The sequence below is a fragment of the Desmodus rotundus genome, chromosome 4 (genome assembly GCF_022682495.2).
Source record: "Desmodus rotundus isolate HL8 chromosome 4, HLdesRot8A.1, whole genome shotgun sequence".
Lineage (NCBI taxonomy): Eukaryota > Metazoa > Chordata > Mammalia > Chiroptera > Phyllostomidae > Desmodus > Desmodus rotundus.
In genome coordinates, this window is record NC_071390.1 from 10,232,323 (window position 1) to 10,253,859 (window position 21,537).

At 52.4% G+C, this 21,537-nt stretch overlaps 1 protein-coding gene across 3 annotated transcripts in view; it reads left to right on the forward strand.

The window, feature by feature from the left end:
- HSPA12A (heat shock protein family A (Hsp70) member 12A) overlaps positions 1-21,537 on the forward strand; it is a 137,822-nt gene that overhangs the window by 86,455 nt on the left and 29,830 nt on the right. For all 3 annotated transcript variants that reach the window (XM_045191342.2, XM_053923422.1, XM_024555567.3), the window contains one exon: positions 20,083-20,168. In XM_045191342.2, coding sequence (XP_045047277.1) covers positions 20,083-20,168 — 86 coding nt within the window. The remainder of the gene's footprint in view (positions 1-20,082; positions 20,169-21,537) is intronic.

A 21,537-nucleotide genomic window follows, 5' to 3' on the forward strand; every position in this document is an offset into this window, starting at 1 on the left:
CCCAGCTGAACCCTGAAATGGCCTCGGCCTGCTGCTCAGCACAGCCCTCCAGCCGGCCCCTCTGAGTCAGTCGGAGGTGGCATGTGGATCCAAGCCTCTTTGCCAGTAATGAGTCAGTGACTTGTCCCTCACATTTGGAAGGAGTGTTTGAAGAAGTAATGCTTAACTTAGAGGGATAAGGAGCCAAAGCAAATTGCTATGAATGAATAAGAGAATCCTTAACGGCAGAATGCAGGCATAACCTGTTCTACTTTCTTGCATATTCCAGTGGCATTGGTGGTTGCTCACCTTCTGTGCTCTGGCCCTTGGCAGATGCTTGTTTTAAAAGAGCCTGAAGCAGGACTTTAGGTCGCAGGTAGCCAGACATTTGCTAGCTAAAGGAAGCCAAAAGGTTTTATCATGAGGACCCTGGGTGGCTTCTGGAGCTTAGGCCTGCTGCCAGGTCTAGGAGGGAGAGCCTGGGAGCCTGGAGTTCTCTCTGCTCCTTGTCCCCTCCCCCCCATCTCTTATTCTTGCTGGAGAGGCCACAAAAGAGGGGAACGGAGGCTCCCCAGCCAGCAGCCCAGGTGAGCATCGGACAGGTGGGAGAGGCCGTCGCAGACCACGCAGCCCGGTCAGGTCTTCACTGGAGCTGCATGCATTGGCTCCAGGGGAGAAAAGCCCAAACTGCTGAGCTCTAAGTGCAAACAACTGGTTGTTATGTTAAGCCACTAAATCTTGGAGTTAATTTTTTTTTTCTTAAAGCAGTAGATTATCGATACAGTCCTATTTTCCTTTCTTTAATGAATTGAATATACTATGTGATAGAGTTAATGAAAATGTTTCAGTGTCTGCCTTGGGCAAAATAAAAGCTTGACAGCGCTGTGTCAGGCCCCCAGTTTGCGGGATCTTACTGCCTGGTGAACTGAGGCACAGTGGAACCCCGAACGGGTGGAGATCTGAGGGAGGAGTCGCTGTGTGGATTGGACCTTTGTGGGCCCTGAGCACTTCGTGTGACTTCCTGTGACCTCACTGAGCAGAGTGAGAAATGGTGGAGGCTGGTGGGGGAAGGTGGAGGCTTTCGGTGTTCTGTGAGCCAGTGTGATGAAGAAACAGAACTCTAGAAAGTGGCCGGGACCTCAGGAGCACACGGTGACTCCATGGCGGGAGGGCTGTGCTGTCCCCCAGGGTGAGCTCTCAGACCTTGCCTGTCTGGTTGGGATCCTGGACAGGGAGGCTGAGGACAGGCATGTTGGGGTGCAGCGCCCAGCCTGGGCCTGCTGGTTTCAGGGGCACCCTGGGTGGGCTTGAGAAGCAGGGATTGTCTGCCCTAGGGCGCCAAGCTTTGGGGGGGGGGGGGGTACTCGTAAGGGGAGTGGTGAGCAGAGGTGCCACAGAGCCAGCAAAGATGGCTGGGTGTGTGTGTGTGTGTATGCATGTGCACGCACGTGTGTGCAGAGAGGGAGAGGAAGCTACCGGGATGCTGGAGAAGGGGGGACACAGAGACAGACAGAGGAAGCGAGACACTGAGAGATGTCAGAGGCTCCTGGTAAGTCTTCCCTTGAGGTTCAAACATGGACGCACAAGGACTCGGCTGGTTTCTGACAGTGACTCTGCCCCAGGGTTGCATGCAGCCCTTGGCCCTTCCTTGAACACCCCTGGTGAGATCCCCAAGTGCCACGCGCTGGGGGCCGGGACCTGAGTTTCTCAGGAAGGAAGATGAGGCAGCAGGATGGGGTTTATCAAGGAGCAGTAGGATGTCAGGATGCACTTTGTCCTACTTATTTTTTGTGTCTCAGCCTTGGGTGTTGAATGAAAAACAGACTCTCTTACCAAGCGATATTATGAAGCAGGTGTGCGTTCCTGTGTGGAGATAAGACTGCCCCTCAAAAATCGTAGTGTGTTGGCAGGCAGAGTGGAGGGCGGGGCCGCTTTGCAGTAAAGTATCAGTGATGAGACCAGACTAAGCTGTAAACCACAAACTCAGTGGCTGCGGCAGGGGGGTGGCCCAGCTCCTCCTGCGACTCCCAGAGGAGCCTCAACAGCTTTTACTCAACACAGTGCACGAGGTCCGGATTTCCGTGTCCCCAGATAGCAGCCCCTCCCTCACCCCACACCTCCCTGCCTGGCACACACAAGCAGTCTCTCCCTCAGAGAGACCCGGCAAATCAGCTTCCATCTGTGAGTACACTTACAGCGCAAGGTGAGCCTCTCGGCCCACCTCCCCTGAACCCTTCGGGCCAGAGCCCGCGGGGGCCATGTGGCCAGCACACTGCCAGCCCCGGGCTTGTTCCCCCATTAGGCAGCTGAGCACCCGGGCTCTGACCCGATGGGCGTGATTACAGGTGAGGACGGCCATGCAGCCAGGTCCTAGGGCCCAGGGTGAGGCCTGGCACCCAAGCAGAGGAGCCCCCACCTCAGGCAGGGGACATTTGGGAACACTTTGGGGGGGTTAAGTACTGAAGCCAGAAGGCAAACCCCAAAAGTATAGCTCCTCTCTTTGGCCTGGAGGAAGCTGAGAACCCAAGACATTTCGAGACCCGCTTCCAGGCAGGTCCCTGAGCTGCCCTCTGTCTGGGAGGCAGCGTGGTATTGTGGCACAAACTCAAGTCCTGGGTTCGAGTCTCAGCTCCATGGTGTGCTCGCTGTGAGGCCCTGGGCGGGCCTGGAACCCTCCCTGAGCTTCTGTCTCCTCATCTATAGGGCGGACCTGAGAAGTAAAGCTCGTGGGGTCACTGGGGAGACTTGCTGGGCAGAGAGTTGGCCCCCATAGTGTAGCAGCCACACAATCACTGGGGGCTGATGGGTGCTGGGGGTCCTGGTGCAGGAATCAGGAGCAGGCGAGGACCTCAGGCAGGAGCAGAGCTGTGGCCAGGCAGCAGGGCGCCCAGTGAGGCCGCAGAGGTGATGGGTGAAAGCCAGCCCACACCTGCCACCCCACCCAGCCCAGCATCTCCTTCTGCCTGCACGCTGCCTGGGGCAGGTACTGGCTAAAAACAAAGGTAACTGTGGTTCTCGGGACAGAAGCGTCACACGTTCATCATGGAAAATACATTCCAAAGGGAGACGGCAGGGAACAGCCAGGAGCCCGCACCCAGAGGCAGCCCCTTTTAGCCTTGGTATTCAACTTTCTGGACTTGCCAGGCATCCCGGAGTCACCACTGGTGTCCTATGACCTGCAGAGAGCTGAGCCAGGGTTCTGCTGGGGGTGGCACAGTGGGTGGAAGGGGGAGCATGGGGTGCACAAGGTGGCAAGCTAAGGGCCTGTGGACAAATACTTGCCTGACAAAACAGAGCTGACAGATGAGCCTTCATAATGCCTGGCACTGAGGGGGAGGTGTGCCATCTTCCTTGTAGAGATGGGGGCACAGAGGCCCAAGCAGTTATGATTTATGGGTGTTGGGCATGCTGGTTTCTGAGCCCGAAGTATGTCTTCTTCAAAAGTCCTTGCCCTGGATAATTTCTGGAACGCCCCTCACATACCTTGCCCCCGCTATGAGAAAGCCACTCCAAGACCCCTTGATGCCCTGACAGCAGACATCCAGGGAGCAGGATGGGTTGGGCACACCCAGGTGCAGGGCTCTGTTCAGGCAAGTGGGGACTTGGAAATAACCTTGGCTGGCTCTTCCTAGAGCTCAAGGCCAGTGCTTCCTGAGGAGCCTTGGCTGGGGCCCTCCCAGCTGTGGTGGCTCAGCAGAGCTCTGCTAGACCCTGGACATGGGGGACCCCATATATTGGGGCATGGTCAGGGGCCTCAGGTGGGCATCCAGCAAAATAGCAGATGGGCCTGGAGCGCCAGGCCTTCTCTTTGGAGCTGCCCTGGTTGTGGGAGCAGCTGGCATCTAAGGAGCAGGGCCTCCAGTCCCATCTGGAATGTGCACCCACAGCACGGAGGAGGTCTCATTACAGCTGCCTCAGCGGTCTCCCCCTGGAAGCTGTGGGGTCCCTTCTCACAGGCATAGCCTTGCTGCCTTCTAGCAGGTCCACCGCCTGTGTCCCATGCCCTGCAGAGAGCTGAGCCAGGGTTCTGTTGGGGGTGGCACAGTGGGTGGGAGGGGGAGCATGGGGTGCACGAGGTGGCAAGCTGAGGGCCTGAGGACAAATACTTGCCCATCCATTTGAATCCGTCGCCTTTAATTAAAGTGAATGAGAGAGTTCGCATCAAAGTCTGGATTTCCGGCTCCTCTGTTGGGTGGAGCCAGAGAACCATTGCCCCTGTAGACAGGGTGTGTGGGGGCTCAGTTTGCACAGTCTCTGTCACCCCACCGGCCTTGGCTTTTCCTTTCTCATCCTAACCATACCATTGTTTTCCTCGGAGCAGATAAAAGTGGGACACCAAAGGAAACCCCTCTGCTTTGTGCACCTTCCTGACCCCTGTAGCAGGGGTCACCAAAGGGTGACCTTTGGGGGCAGGCAGAACACTGTCTTGGGAATCGGACTCAGATTCAAATTAGCCAGCTGCAAGAAAGAGTGTTTCTATAGAATAGGGTGACGGTGCAGGGTGGGATGTGAACTGAATGGGTGGGTGCCGGCAGAGCCATGCCCGGGAAGCGACACCCACGACCCAGATTACAGGAGCCCTTCTTAGGGGTGTTAAGTGTACGGCTCGGTGGGTTTTTGTGCATGTGTGGTAGGCTGAATAATGGCCCTCCGAAGACGTCCATGCCCTACAGCCCTGAAACATTCTTAACACGGTACCTTGCATGGCAAAGGGGACTTTGCAGATGTGATTAAAATCATGATCGTGAGATGGAGAGATTACCCTGGACCATCTGGGCGGGCCCTGTGTGATCCCGAGGGTCCTTCTATGTGAAAGAGGGAGGCAGGAGCATCCAAGTCAGACAGAGGCTGAGGGTGCTGTGCAGCTGGCATTAAAGGGGGAGGAAGGGGACGTGCCCAGCAGTGCAGGTGGCCTCTAGACGCTGGAAAAGGCACAGAAGTGGATTTCCTTCCCCTGGCGCCTCCAGCAGGAGCACCACCCTGCCGACACCTTGTGTTTAGGCCACTTGGGGCTTCTGACTTCCAGAACTGTGTAAGAAATGTGTCCGGTTTTAAGTCACTAATAGAGTGTTACTAAGTTTGTGATACTTTGTTGCAACAGCAATAGGAAGCTGATACACTGTGACCGTCTACCAGGCAAGACTCCAGAAAGTTCCGTTGTGTCCCTTCCCAGTCTGTATGCACCTGCCCCGTGTGGTAACCATTGCTCTGACCTCTTTAACCTTCCTTAGATGTGCCTTGAACTTCACATAAGTGGAGCCATAGAGTATTAACTCTTTCACATTCAGGGTCTTTTACTCAACACAGGGCTTCTAAGGTTCATTCACGCTGTAGGGAGTATTGGTATTTTGTCCCCTATTGCTGAGTAAGTATTTCATGGTACATCTGTACTACATTTTGTTTTCCCATTCTCCTGTTGATGGTTTTGGGTTGTTTCCAGTTTTTGGTGATTATGAAAAAAGCTGCTAGAACGTTCTGGAACAAATATTTTTGTGGACACATACACTTATTTCTCTTGGGTGGAATCCTAGTTGCTGGGCCACAGTTAAGCAGCCATGAAGCGCAAGCATGAGACAGCCTGGCCGGCCTCTCGGACTGTGGGCTGATGGCCAGCCTGCCTATCCACGGTGGTTTCTGGGGTGCATGCGTGGTGGCCGGGGCCTTCTCTGGCCCAGGACAGCAGACCTCGAGGCCCTCAGGTGGAGGTCCAGGTGGGCAACCTCCTCCAGCACATGTGCGCTCCAGTCTCAGAGTAGCAGGCAGGGGGCTCATGCTTCTTGGGCACCTACTCTGTACCCAGCTCCGTCCTGGAGTTTCTTACAGGTCTTCCCTGAGGTCTCCATGCAGCCCTGTAATGGGGAGCAGTTGTAGCTTGTTCCGAAGCTGTGGAAACAGGCCCGCACAGAGTTGTGTGGGGGTGGAACCGCGTGTCCTCCTGGAGCCCGGCAAACTGTGGGTCCTCAATCCCACCCCCCACCCCTGGAAGAGTGGTTCAGGGCTGTGCCTGGTTGGAGGGCGGCTACGAGGGTCAGCTGTTCCCCCGGGAAGGACAGGGGGCCTCTTCTCCCTGAAGACTGGTGCAGGAGACAGCCCAGGGGGTGGCAGATGGCCTTCCAGATGGCAGAGAACGCAGCCCAGCTGGTGCGGTGCAGCGGTGAGGGGCTGATGGAGGTGTCGGAGTGGCTAGAGGGTTAGATCAGATGCAAAGGGCAGTGGAGAACCACAGCGGGTGCTTAAGGCCGGAAGTGACCTGATGAAATGGGCGGTCTTGGCATGACCTGGGCAGGGCAGCCTGGAGTGCAAGGCCCTCTGGGAAGCCCTCCACACTCCCCTGCCTTTGCTCATGCTGTCCCTCTGCCCGCTGTTCCCTCACCATCTTGTTTACCTGGCAGGCTTGCCCTCCAAGGTGCCAGTCAAGCATACCCACCCTGGGGGAGCCCCCGCTCCCGTGGCACTTACCACTGTGGGTAACAGACTGTGGAATAGAATTTTACACTGTTCTTAATTACAGTATTTAAATTGACACCACTTAATTGACGCCACTTGCTCTGTTTTGGCCTGAGAACTCAGTCGGATTTCTGTGAATTAAACACACACGTGGTGTGTGTCTACTAGACAAGACTGATGGCAGCCCAATGGGGACGGGGAAGAGGAGGGCACAGCCGGACACACGGAGTGGGGTGGTGGATGGGAACTGTTCACATGGGCACCAGTTCTTCCTGCTGATGAGCTTTCCAGGTAACACTGAAGTGAGTGTCCTCCTTCCCACCGCATGGTTAGTTAGCTTCCCAGAAGCCTTCTTGGTCACCAACCCAGAAGGTCCCCAGGGTGTGTGCACACCACCAGGACCTTCCTAGGCCTGTGGGGAGAGACAGAGAGGTAGGGAGACAAGGGCAGGGAGAAGGGGCCTGTGCAGGCGTCCCTGTGACCAGCTCCCACTTCTCCCCATCTGAGGCATTCCTGTGGACACCTCCCAGAGGTCACCTCTGTCCAGGAGGGCAGGTCACCACCTGCACTCTTGACATTCCAGGCTCAGCGGGGGTGTGCCTGAGGGAGTCAGGCTGGTCACTCTGTGTCTGGAGCCTTCTGCTCTGCAGAGGAGATGGCCACTGATTAACTGAGTTCCAGATGGAGCTGTTAACGATAACAATGAGTCACAGAAATGGTCGCCGCACATGTCAGGCTTAATGACGAGGGCGGGCCTGCATGCTGGGAGGGACGGGCCTGTGGGACAGCAGTGATGGAAAGCCACAGGCAGGCCACCTGGGCAGAAGGATGCCCTAGACGTCTCTCCCAAGTCCACGCTTGGGCAGTTGGCCATCTGAGGGTGGTGGTGAGGGCGCAATGTCCTGTGCCCTGGGCCTGGGTTCTTGCCCACCCTGGCACTGCAGGGGCTGGAACGGGGTCCTAGAGCTGAGTGTCCCAAAGCCCACTCATGGACAGTGCCCGTGCGTGCACCAGGGTGGGTGGCACCCGTAATGAGTCTGAATATCCTGGCAGCGGGGGGACTCTCCATGGTCCCCAAACATAGAATGTGTGTTATTTCCTGGGATTCATGTAGTATATTAAGTGGGGGTGGGGGGCTCTGCTGGGCTCATCACACTGCTTGGCCGTAGGTGGCCCAGGGGACACTCTGGGGACAGGCTTGGAGTTTCCACCCCAGCTCTGTGGAGTAGCTTGAGGAAGTAAACCACATTCCTCAGAAAGTCCATTTATGTTTCTTAGGAAAAGACTTGGAGCAAATTTGTTCCTCAGGGGAATTGTTCGTTGATTTTCTTTCTTTCTTTGTCTCTCTGTTTACAGGGCTGGAAGTAGAAACTGTGTATTTTAGCTCATTTCAGGGGTTGTCACTCTTCAAATTTTGCCAGATGTACTTAGCAAAGTCTGAAGTTAATATTTTAACCTGGTTTACTAATGCTTTCTTTGTAAGAATGTCAGCCCATCATTGAAGGTTTTGTATAAAAACAGTAAGAATGTGGGATTTTGAACTTAAGAAGTCTTAAAAAGTCCGTGAAAGGATTTTCCTTCCTGCTGACATGGAAGTCTTTGCCCAGCATGAGAGGGACGTCCTGTGTGCAGGTGCCGGGCCCCGTGCCGAGAGGACACTGGGCTCCCGGGGTGGCCAGCATGCTGGGCGGCAGCTCTCCTCTGGGCTGCCATGGCGGATCCTCACTTGGTCTCCCCACGGGCCCTTTCGAGCCTCTTGTGGCATTTGCCTTCTCTTTCCTTTGCTCTTCTGGGAGCAGCACTTTCTCAGGCACAGTTCCCAAATACCCACCTGCCCCAGGACCCTGGCTCAGCCCGGGCTCAGCCACAGCTCACAGGCAAATAGTTATACAGAAGGCTGTTTTAATGCTGATGTGGTTTGCACCCCCCCCCACAAGATGGGGCTGTGACTCCCACCCAGGGGGCTGCAGGTGATTGGGCCTCTCCCACCACTCATTCTGGAACACCTTGCAACTGCTTATCTGTGGGGGAAGCACCGGCAAGTTCTCTGCCTACAGCTCTCCATCAGGACGGAGCTTGGAGTTCAGCTGCAGCCAGCTGGCAGCCACCTAGAGTCTGGGGGAAAAGTGAAAATACAGCTGGTGACTGGGACGCTGCCCCTGCTCTGTGGCTGCGTTCGAGTGTTGTCAAAGCGCAGGGTTTCTGGGGAAAGGCCGGTGCTGGCTGTTGCCCCCCGCCCGGTCAGAGAGTCTGGGGTTGGCAGCCAGCTTCACCAGTGGACGAGTCCTGGGGACCTGCTGCCAAGTCTGCCAGGCAGAGAGGTTAGCCTCTGCCAGAGGGGGGTGGGGTAGGGGGTGGGGAGTTCCTCAGGGCTGGGGGACAGGGGAGAGTTTTCCTTACAAGGCTGTTTTCTGTGGCCCTTTGATATTTTTAAATTGAGATAGAATTCATATATAAAATGTACCATTTTAAAATGTACCAGCCATTGGTTTTTAGTATACTCATAAGGTGGTGCTACCCTCACCACCGTCAAATTCCAGAAAATTTTCATCACTGTAAAGACACCCCACGCCTATGAGCAGTCTCTCCCAATTTCCACTCCCCCCAGGCTGTGGTTTCTTCCTGCTCTGCGCTACCAGTTGCCAGTGGCACGGATGCAGGCCAGGGGCAGAGTCCTGGAGCCTCGGGGCTGGAGTGTGGGAGAGGCAAGGGCCTTGGGCAGTGGAGACTGGCACTGGCGGTGCAGCTTCAGAAGATGCGTTCCCTCTGCATTCCCTGGCATACTGTCTAAATGAAGCATGCGGCCACTTTCCTAACAGTAGTCGAGTCAGACCGATTTGATGGCAGTGGTGGTGCTGACGATGATAAATAAAATTTATTGTTTTTATAAATAATTGGTGGAGTGTGGCCATGCACTGGGTTTTATAGATCTTATTTCATTTATTTGCGCGTTATTTTCTGGCAGTCCTGTGAAGTGTCTCACTCACCACCGTCGTCATGATCCCCCCCTGACTCTGAACCTCTGCGTGGTCAGTAGCTCCTCCCTCCCCCTGACCTTTGGATTTGAAGAATCTTGGCTTTCGAAATGGAGAGCCCAGGTCAGCCTCAGAGCCCGGGAAACACAAGCTTTGCCATCGGCAGGCGATTTGCTGAGCCTGGAGGCGGGGACAGCCAGCAGAGCTTGGGAGAGCCCTGTGGCGGTGACCTCCCGACTCCCTGCACACTCCCGCTCATGTGTGACCTGGGGAGCTATGTGAACATCTCTCTGTAGGCTCATCTTTCAAGAGATATGCACCTGAGTGAGACCTGGTGTCGGGTCTAGTGGCAGAGTGCAGGTTCGGCGTTGGAGGGCTCCACGTCCAGCTGGGCGGCTCCTGACAGTGTGGGCTTCTGTCTTCACCTTCTGGGCTTTCCTTTCCTCATCGGTGGGATGGGAACAACAACACTGCCTCCCAGCCCCCTGACGCCGCAGGGCTTCGGGGAACACACCCGTAAAGCTCTTAGCTTGGCGTGAAGTTCACGTGCAGTGAGTGCTGGCCACCATAGCTTTCCTGGTCAGTTTCCGGGTTTGTACATTTCTGATCATTTCAAATTAATAACTCGAGTTTGAATAAACATGCAAAAGAGCCTGAAGTAAAAAATGGACATAAACACTTGACCCCATGAAGGAATTTAGCAAGGAGTGGGTGGGGCTGTTGTTAATTTATTTATGCTTCACCTCCTTGGTTCACTGGAACAGGGCGATAGAGGCCCCGAGAACACGGATTCCCACTTCCCCGAGGGAGGAGGTGTGCCCTGGGAGAGGTGAAGCAGCTTCTCCAGGCTCCTGAGGGTCCACACCTTTGGCGTTGCTGCCTGCCACGCCCGTGCCCTGCTCTATCATCAGGAGCCATTTTATTTTCCTTACTTTCCTCTGGGAACAATAGCCAAAGAGCCAACTTTGGCTTTGCTTCTGTTCTGAACTTCCCTGGTTCTGAGGAGACATACTTTTGACCCTCTGGCCCAAGCTGGCTGCCCCGCCTGAATATGGGGGTGCTGTGTCCTCAACCTGGGCCCCCACAGGAAACCACCCCCACCCCCAGGCCCAGAGCTTGTGCTTTTAGCACAAAAGGTCACAGGGCGGCAGCTGACATTGGTCTTTCAGCCCCAGGAGGGAAGATGCCAAGGCCTTCCCTGAGGGTTCTTGCCCCCCCATATGGCCTTGGGAGCCCTTTGCGTCTGAACAAAGCAAAATGGGTGTGCCCTGGCCCTTAAAGGGACCCTGCTTCTCCGCAGGGCGAGGCTCTGGTTTCTCAGAACCAGGAGGTGCCCAGCCATGGTGGTGGCGGTGGTGGGGGGACAGCCCCCTCCTCCTCCTCCACTGCAGCCCCGGGTTTGCCCCCAAGGGGTTTCAAAGTCTAGGAGGCCCTCTCTCTGAGGCTGGGCTGGAGCTCTCCTCAGAGTGGGAGCCAGTGGGTAGCCGGGTGCCCCCTCTGCTATCCGCAAGGGGCCTGGGTAGAGCCAGCAAAATTCAGAATCCTTCCAGGGCTGTTCAGATCCATCCCAACATCTCATCCTCAGGAAAGCCTGCTGGACCTGTACCCCTTCTCCCCCTGGAGACCCAGGTCTGGAACATTCCCAAGGTTTCAAAAGTCCAAACTGTATGGGTTTAATTCTTACTGGTTTGGTCATTCCTTTGACAGATATGTCTGGAGGGCCTGCCCTGTGCTCTGTGTAAGAAAAATGCAGTCAAACCTTGGTACTGGTCGACTTCAGAACTCATCCAGCCCTGTCTGGACTCGTTGCGTTTTGACGGGAAAAAGGTTTCAGCACCCTGCACTTGCTCGGGACTCCTTGCACTGCTAGAACCTGTGTGAGTCACGATGCTGCCCCACAAGAGAACATGTTTCGGCACTCATGGCTTGGCTTGCTCCATACTCGTGGGTTTTGGCCCTCGGCATGGGTTCCAGACCGAGTTACCACCGTGGAGTCCCGAGGTACCACTGTACTGTCTTGCTCCCCTGGAGCTGGGAAGATAGACATGTAACTGGTACATTAAAATAGCAACTTTCACTATGGAAAATTTAAAACATTTTAAGGTAGGACAAAGAAAGTACCGAGCCCCCAGGAATCTCTCACCACTTTCAGTCATTACCAATTTGCGGCCAGTCTTGTTTAATCTCTGCCCCTCCCCTCCTGTATTATTCTGATGCAAACCCCAGGCATCATTGTTCCTTTTGTAAAAGAATTTCTTTATTGTATTTTTATTACCATTTAGTCCCCTTATACCACCCCCTTTAATCACCACACTGTTGTCTGTGTCTATGAGTCCTTTTTCCTCAGTCCCTCCACTTCCAACCCCTCTCCTTAGCTGTCCCCCTGCTGTGTATGAATCTGTCTCCATTTTGCTTGTTAGTGCAGTTTGTTCATTAGATTCCACATACGTGTGAAGTCATATGGTATCTGGCTTTCTCTGCCTGGCTTATTTCACTTAGCATAATGTTCTCCAGGTCCATCCATGCCGTTGCAAAGGATAAAACTTTTTTCTTTTTCACAGCTGGGTAGTATTCCATTGTGTAAATGTCTCGTAGTTGTTTTAGTCACTCATCTACTGATGGGCACTTGGGCTGCTTCTGTGTCTTGGTGATTGTAAATAACGCTGCAATGAACATAGGGGTGCTTATGTTTTTTCAAATTACTCTTTTGGGTTCCTTCGGATATATTCCCGGAAGTAGGATCACTGGGCCAAAGGCAGATCCATTTTTAATTTTTTGAGGTATCTCCATACTACTTTCCACAGTGACCGTGCCAGTCTGCATTCCCACCAACAGTTTGAAAGGGTTCCCCTTTCTCCACGTCCTTGCCAGCACTTGTTGTTTGTTGATTTATTGATGACGGCCATTCTGACAGGTGTGAGCTATCTCATTGTGGTTTTATTTTGCATTTCTCTGATGATTAGTGACATTGAGCATCTTTTCATATGTCTATTGGTCAAATGTATGTCCTCTTTGGAGAAGTGTCTATTCAGGTCCTTTGCCCATTTTTTTAATTGGATTTTTTGTCATTTTGGCATTGAGTTTTGTAAGTTCTTTATAAATTTTGGATATTAACCCCTTATCAGATCATATTGTTTCATCTGTAAATATTTCAGAATGTATGTCTAGAGAATGACTCTTAAAAATTTCACAACTACACTATTAACAATTCCTTAATATTATCAATATCTGGTCAGTGTTTATATTTCTGATTGTCTCATAAGTGTAATTTTTTCTGTTCGTTTGAACCATGATTTGTTACAGGTCCGTGCATTGCAATGACTGCACTTGTTCTGAGCTTTAAGCTACGCCCTCTGTCTCATGCCAATCAGGGTGGCCTGGGAGCTCATTAGCAATGCAAATTTTCTGCTGTCCCAGACCATTCAGATGCACCCTTTCGGGGTGGGGCCAGCAATCTGATTTAACAAGTGCTCTGGGTGATCCTGATGCACTTTAAAGTTTGAGAACCTCTAATCTATAGTTTCTCCTCTGTCTTCTCCATATTATATGTGTGTATTACGGGTAAACACACACTATATATACACAAATATATATACACACATATATATTTGTGTATATATAGTGTGTGTGTGTGTATATATATGTGTGTGCGTATATATATATAAGTTTTTTTGTTGGAGAAGCCTGGATGTTGTCCTTAGCGCTGCCTCCAGTCTGGGATTTGCCAGCTGATCCCAGCACAGATGAACAAGTCCCTCTCTCCTCTGTTGCAGGGAAGCAGGCAAGGCGCTCCTCCCCCCAGAGAGGGCTGACTTTTGGAGGTGGGTTCCCTGGAGGATGAGGCAGACAGGGGGACAGTGTGAAATCCTGGAGGCTGGGTCAGGTGCAGGTGTTCCAGGGTCTGTGAAAGGATTTGGTGTGGCCAGGGCTGGGGGGATTGGAGAGAGATGCAGTGCAGAGGGAGGCGCGCTGGGCTTCTAGGGGCCTAGGCCCCAGCAGTGTGCTGGGCTTCATCCTGTGGGGGATGGGAATAGAAGGCCCTAGTGTGGCTGACTGTGGGGGAGCGTGCCTCAGAGTCAGGCAGGGAGCCTGAGGGGGGCTGTGTGTGAGTCCAGGTAAGGGTCTGCAGGATCTGAGCTTGCAGAGGATTGGGGGAGTATGAGACATGCTAAGAATCTCTTTGAGGAAGAACAGGACTTGGGGATGCAATGAGAAGGGAGGGAGGGAGAAATCAAGAAAATCTCCTGTCTGGGAGCCTTGGTGGTTGTCCTGAGCAAAGGGGTTACACTGACCAGAGGAGACCTCTGAGGAGAGAGGCAGGTCTGGGTGATGTGAGAGCTGATCCCACATTGTTGGAGGAAACTCAGCGCGTGTATTACTGATACACTGACTCATTACGAATATGCTGCCTCAGCTGGGAAAGACCTCAGAGCCCTCCAAGTCGGGGTAATTATTGAGTCCACTTTGGGGCACATGTGAAAACACCTGCCCATTTATCCACCCACACTCCATTCATCCACTCACATGCCCATCTACCCACCCATCTATGCATGTACCCATGCATGCATCCGTCCTTCCGTGTGTCCACCCATCCACCCAACATTTATTGAGTGCCTGTGACATGTCAGGAGTTGAGGAATCAGAGATGAAGGAAGAAGACACGACCCTGCACATTTAGGCCCCGAGTCCTTGGAAGAGAAGCCAGGTGGACAGAAGTATCTTTATGCTCTATGTGGGGTGAGCTGATGAGGCCCCTCCAAATTCTGGGTGGACATGGTCAGGGGCTTCCAGTTTGCTGAATATAATTCATGAAAGTTAGTAGGAAGACCTATGGAAACCGTTTTCTCACCTCCCTCAATGGTTGCCTGGACACACATGTGCATGTGAAGCTGTGGTTAAGACAGACTGTGAACTGCCCCCCTCACCATCTAGGATGGGAGGGGCTTGTGGATCTCACGGTCTCTGGGGAGTCCCAGTGGCCCCAGCTCTCTCACTGGGGCATCTCATCTCCTAAACCATCTGGGGAGGGTGGTCACTGGAAGATGCTGCCCAGGGTCAAGATGGTCCAAGCACCACCCCCACTCCGGCTGTGCCTGCTGCCGTGGTTTCTGCCCCTGCAAATGCTCATTTCCATAATTATTGTTTAGCATTTGGAGAGCAGCTGTTTCACACTCAGCATTCTTTGTAGCCAGGAGGGTCTCCCAGTTCACGCAATAAAATTTCCATTTACTCTCAACCACGATGATTAAAAAAAAATCCATAAATTATTTACTGAAATGGAAGTTCAGCTTACGGTAATAATGCATTAGTTCAGCTAGCCATGCAGCCTGTTATAGGGCAATAAATTTTTTTTATTTTCCTTTTTAAAAGGTACTTGCCAGTAACCTACACATGACCTTGAGCTGATCAATTTTCAAAAACGACACTGCAGGGAGGGCACACAAGGAGAGAGAAATGGAGAGCTTCTTTCAGTGAGCCTGATTTTAGGCCATGTCAGCAAATACCGGTCATCTCAGAGCCAGAAGGGGAAAAGGAATGAAAATATATTTTGCATGTTTTTAAAGCGTAGGGACCAGACCTTAAAAATCCTTCTGAGATCGAGCATTTATTTGGTAGATGCATACATCTGAGGGTTAGCAAGGAGGCCCACTTGGAGAAGCTGGGGCGTCGCCACAGTTGAGGCCCTCTGTCATTTCACGTGGGCCCGGAGCCTTGTAGAACAAAGGCAGGCCGAGGGGTCTGTCTTCATCCTTTAACATGTTACATTTATGGAACAAGATCGATCTTATGTATCTCAGAAAGTCTGTGATTCTGCTCATGGCCATTTGCCGACTAATGTCTCCAGCAGAGAAGAGCAACAAGCAAGTCCCTGAATTATGGCTGTCTTTCACAGGCTCTTGTCAGGACTGTTTTTTATTTTGAGAACATTTGCTTTGATTAAAGCCAGTCGAGCCCATAGCAAATAAAATGTGACTTGAGTTTTACATGTCTCACACTTTGTAGCAGGAGCCCAGCTGACATCTGCCTTTCAATTCTTATGCGGCGGAGGCAAGTGGTGGGTATTACCTTAACGAGTTAAGCTAGTTCCTCCTCAACTACCTGGTTTGCGGTTCTAAAAAAAATCGTGCGGCAAGAGACTTATACTTGTACGTATTTATATCCTCTACTTTGCTGCAAAAATACTTTCTTTTATTTATATAACCCCTTTGCTGCAAAAATTATTTTTAAAATGATGTATTTGGGGGGAGTGGGTGGGTCCTAAGGTAAGAGTCAACCTAGAAACAGCCTAATCAACTCATTTTTGTGTACACTACACTGAAAAAGATGGCACGGTGAATATACAAGACAGAACTGATATTAAATTAGCTCAAATTAATAGCAAAAGAGACGTGACAAATATTTTCTGTTGGTTTATCAGAAAGCGTCAGGGTCTTTTTTTCTCCATGTAGCCATGGTTGTTTGCTTTCTTGAAATGGTCAGGGTTTTTCCAATTTTTTATGTGAAATCATCACATCCCTCTATGCATATCAGGGTAACTTAGTCCTTGAAAGGTGAGATGCTTTGAGAGTCTGTTCAGTCTCATCGAAGCAGTAGAGTAGGTATTTCTTTAAACTCTCCGAGATTTTTTTTTGGCTTTGCCCTCGTCTACACTCCCTGGTAAAAACATTTACCTTTAATTTCTCGTTTTTCCAGTCTCGTTTCCCCACCTGCACAGACGGGTCTCAGTTTCTTTCCATCAGTTTCCTTTTTGTCCTCCAAGCCTGCGCTCTAAAAACCTTCATTCTCTTCAGGCTTTTGTTTTGCCTTTCTCTTCTCCTCCCGATGTGCCCAAGTCAGCCCCTGAGCACTGAACTGGAATGTCGCGTAGGTGGGAGCCGTCGTGGCAGATGTTCTTGTGCTGGCTTTATAGAGAAGCACGCCCAGGGCCACAGCTAAGGGCAGTCCGAACGGCTTACAGTGGGTGATGGCCTCTGTGTAACTGTAGCCCAGACACAAACGTGTCCTTTGTACGCCCAAACATTTCATGTATCAGCTCCCTCCTGTTGTCTCTCAGCACAGATCTGTCAAATCTTCTTAGATCAACATAATACTGTGTGTATTTCTCATCACTTACTTATTGAATGGAAGCTCTCAGGCTTGGCTGGGGATATAAGCGCACCAAAAGCTTTCTGTACCCATCAGGGGCTAAGGTAGGTTTTTCCATATTCTTTTCCCAAGAATTTTTGAGCACCACTTAATGAAATAAATACTAGCTTGAGAACAAAGTTGTCACTATAGACTTTGTATATTCCTGTGATGGACTGATGGACATGAAGGGGTGAGTTGTCTTTGATTTGGGATATACAGAGCTAGAGATGTGGGTGCGCATGATATTCATGTATCTATACAAATGTTACCCTGTACCCTCTCTGCAGATCAGTGTTAAGTCACTGCACAGCGTGGCTGCATTTTACTTTCTGATGGAAGAAGTCCATGGAGTTCAGTTGCTCCTAGGCCTGGTCGAGTGATCAGCAAGTCAAATGATTTATTTCGTGCCGAACAGAGACAGAGGGGGAGGGAGGCACAGGGAGAACCCAAAAGGTCCTTGGTTCTTACCCTCCCGTCTCCTGGAGTCCTCTGGGGCCCCAGGCCTGTGCGGCCCAACACATGCTATTTTGCAAGTCAGTGGGCCATGCCCTGAGAGGGCTGAGTGATGGGATAATGAGAACCAAGCAGACAGCGGGGTGGATGGTTTGTCTGCAGATAATAGCTTGTTTGCTAATTGCCAACACCAGATTTTCTGGGCAATTAGACATTTGGTTTCTTCCAAGACCTTCTGTGCAAATGTGGACACATGGCCGTAGGCCTTCCAGGTAGCAGGTGGAGAGAGGGTGGCTCCCAGGGCAGGATGGCATCTCCCTGCTGGCTGCCCAAGGGCCCATGGGCGGGGCAGACTTCTCGCCAACAGGTGGAAAGGACCGGCTGGCTGGGCCCCCTAGTGGAGAGGCTAAATGCCCCCTGCTTTTTTGGAAGTGGGTGCCCTTGTGCTAGGAGATTAGCGGAGAAGGCGGAGTTCAGCAGGCTGGTCCAGAGCTCTGCTTGTAGCTCCATCTGCTTTCAGGAGCGCTGAGCTGTGGGCGCTACTATCCAATAGGAATTGAAACTTGCTTCCCCTCTCAGATGTGCAAGTTGAGTATCTTTAATGAAAAATATTTGTCGTGGTAAAGTAAAAAACACATATTACATATACAAAAGGTAAAATTTGCCATTGTAACCATTTTAAGTGTGCAAATCAGTGGAATTAATTATGGGCAGTATTGTGCGGCCATCACCACTGTCTGTTTCCGAAATTCTTTCATTGCCCCAAACAGAGATTTTGCACACCTCGCTCCGCCCTCCCCCCAGCCCGTGGGAACCTCTAATCTACTTTTTGTCTCTGTGAATTTGCCTATAACAGATATTTCATGCCAGTGGAATTATGCAATAGTTGTCCTTTTGTGTCTGGTTGTTTCACTTAGCATAATGTGTTCTAGATCCATCCATGTTATGACATATATGAGAATTTTATTTCTTTTTGTAGCTGAATAATATTCTAGTGTATGAATATGCTACATTTTGTTTATCCATTCATCTATTGATGGGTACTCAGGTTGTTTCTACTTTTTTGTTACTGTGAATACAGTGACATTCACGTACAAGTATCTGTTTGAATCCCATTTTCTTTCTTTTCTTTCTTTTTTTTTTAAGATTTTATTTATTTATTTTTAGAGAGAGAGGAAGGGAGAGAGAAAGAGAGGGAGAGAAATATCAGTGTGTGGTTGCCTCTCACACACCCCCAACTGGGGACCTGGCCCACAACCCAAACATGTGCCCTGACCAGGAATCAAACTGGGGACCCGGCCCACAATCCAGACATGTGCCCTGACCAGGAATCAAACTGAGGACCCCTCGGTTCCTAGGCTGGCACTCAATCCACTGAGCCACACCAGCCAGGGCGGAGTCCCCATTTTCAATTATTTTGGGTAGATCACTAGGAGTGGAATTGCTGGGTCGTATGGTAATTCTACGTGTGACTTTTTGAGGAACCGCCAAACCCGTCCCGGTGGCTGTGCCATCTTGCAGTCCCAGCAGACACACGCACGGGTTCCAGTCTGTCCACGTCCTTGCCAACGTTTGTCGTTTCTGTTCTCTTCTTATGACAGCCATGCGGGTGGGTGTGAGACAGTGTCTCACTGTGGTTTAGATTTGCATTTCTCTAGTGACTACTGATGTTAAGCATCTTTTCACGTGCTTATCTTTTCCGGGAAATATCTATTTAAGTCCTTTGCCCAGCAAGTTGATTTTTTTGCCTCTGTACCTTTCTCCCTGCGGTCGGAATTGAGCCTCATCCGGAGGGGACCATACGCCTGCAGAGAGGGGAGGGGCCGGGCAGAACTGAAGCTTCACATTCACTCTTTCATGATTCCTTTCAGCCCCTCAGCCCGCTTGGCACCCACTGTCGTGATGCTGTTTGAGTTCTCACCAAGCAGGAAAAACTGAACCAGTGAGCATGTGGGAGTAACCCAGGTGGTGGACAGCAGAGGCAGAGGGGGCCACTCCCAGTCTCCTCCAGAAGCAGACAGCCCTTTCTCAGATACCTCACGCCCTCTGGGTGTCCTTGACCACAAGTTTTGTTTTAGTGGATTATCCATTGTTTTCCTCCCAGCTGCCAGGTTGTGTACTGAATGGAGCAGTATTTGCAGAACGCCCCGATGGCGCCTGGCATTTGTAGTGCCCAGGGTCTGGCATGGTCTCCGCAGTGGGAGCCCACAGTTCCTGATCTGCTGCTCTGCAGGCCCTGCCAGTCCTGGGCAGTGGGCAGGGACAGTGACTTCTGCTTGGTGCTCACTCCTGTGGAAGAGCCACTGAGCTGTGTCAAGGTTTCAGAACAAATGTCTGGGCCTGAATAACAGCAGGAACGGCAGGGCAATCTGCAGAACAATGTTGGTGCTTCCTAGCTGTTGGCCCTTCTCAGGTTTGATCTTGAATCTGTTGTGGGACCCCGCCTTCGGGGTCCAGGAATGCCAGCCTACCCGTCTTTATGCTGTGGATTTCCTTACAGGGTCACTGGAGAGGATGAGGCCTCTGTTCTGGCAGGGCCTTGTGCCAGAGAGAGGGAGGAGGCAAGGCCTCCGCTAGGCGAGGAAGTTCCTTCTGGAAGGTGTACTCATGTCCTACGTTCCTATGATAGCGGTTGTTAATTTTGTGGGGGTGGGGTCCCACACCCCTTTGGGAACCTGAGGGCTATGGATACTCTTCCAAGAAAATGCACGTAAAGGTTTATACATCCCCCCCAGGGGCTATGGCGCCTCTGGTCCATAGTGGAGGCTGGGTTAAGAGCTGGGCTTCGAGAGGGCAGCAGCCGGAAGGAGAGGGGGTTTGGGGACCGGGCAGCATTTCTGCTGAGTGGGAGTTGGGTGGCACAGAGTAAGCGGTCTGCTGGTCCCTGAGGGAAAAAATGTCTTTGATCAGGTTTCCAGTACTAAATGCAAGGGGGTGTGGACAGCTGCCCTTCAAGGCTGGAGTCAGCCTTGCTCACCACGTTGTCGGGCTTTGCAGAGGCAGCCGTGCCCATAGAAGCAAAGCCACGCAGCCCCCGTGCCTGCTCCCTGGGCCGGCCCCGGCCTCCTCTGAGGAGCACGTCTTGTGTTTCTTTTTCCAGAGACGGCCCCCACGTCTGCCTATTCATCTCCAGCCCGGAGCCTTGGGGACACAGGGATCACACCTCTGTCCCCTTCCCATATCGTGGTAAGAAATGTGTGTGTGGGACTGTGTGCTGATTACTTGGGCTTTGTGGGTCTGTTCTCATGAGGCTACTGAGCAGCCCCTCATGTGCATGGGTGGGGACGAAATGGTGCTGACACCAGCCTCGTGAGCCCTCCCCAGTCCTTTTCCCACCCTGGGCCTGGTGTGGCTGTGGCTGGGCTTTCCCACCATGGGCCTAGGTGGGCAGCAGGAGCAGGCCCGTGGGAGCAGCACTTTAAAGATGTGGGGCTCAGAGGGTGCGAGACATCTCCTTGGAAGGAAGCGGCCGCATCTGGCTGGTGAGTCAGTGAGAGCCAGTGGCTTTGTAGACAGACTGCAGTTCACTGCCACGTTCGAAAGCCTGTGGCTGTATAGTCACTTCTGCAACAGCTAGCCTGGGAGAGGAGGCCTGTGCAGGCATGCACCTGCAGTGAGGGGGGCTGAGGACTGGGCTGTGGCTCCCACCCTACCCCTCCCCAAATGGGTGAATATTGCGGGCAGCCATGCATGGGACTTACACGGACCCAACCAGAGAAAAGGGCCAGAAGCACAAGGCGGCTTTGTACGAGCTGCTCAGATCCAGCAAGTCCCTACTGAGAAGGACGACAGAGCCCCCCTAGGGAGGGGCACCGATTCATCCTGGTTTTCCCAGAACGGCCTGGTTTTACATGGAAAGTCTTGCGTCTTCGCTCCTGGGAAGACTGGGAGGCCTGGTGTCCAGTGGCCAGGTCCCGTGCACCCTGAACGTTCCCTGTAAGAGCTCCAGGGTCACCCTGGGCATGTGATGATGGGGGGCAGAGTGAGGAGAGGCCAGAAGGGGGCGGGGCTCACTCTCCCCCTGCCGCCCCACTCTCTAAGCAATACACTCAGAACCCAAAATTGCTTGCTTTGATCATTTTTAGTCTATGAGTGTTGAAACAAAGAGTCTCCAGTGCTTTAAAGTACAGGTTGGAAGCCTGGAATGGTCTGGCTCAGTTCCTTGACAGACGAAGAATGGCTCAGGGCCCTGAGGGGACAGGACCCACCAGAGTCCTGTGTGGTTACGACGGGACCAGGCAGGGTCTCTGGTAGGGGGAGCCCTGCTCCCAGGCATGACACACCCAGGCAGGTGGAGTGGTTGCCTGGGAGGTGCCCAGGGCATGGCCAGTAAAGCCCTCGGCCAGTGGCAGGACATCTGCACAGGGACTTGGGGGGACAGTGGGAGGAAGATCGTGTCGTTCAGGGAGCCCAGGCCCTGATGGTGGAGCTCACGCAGAGTTGATAAAGGGAGTGGAGGTAAGCTGAAGGCAGGTGTCCTTGCTCGGTGGGCTTGGCCCTGCACTTAGGGGCACCTGCCTGTGCTGAGGCTGGCCCACCCTCTCCCCAGGGCTTG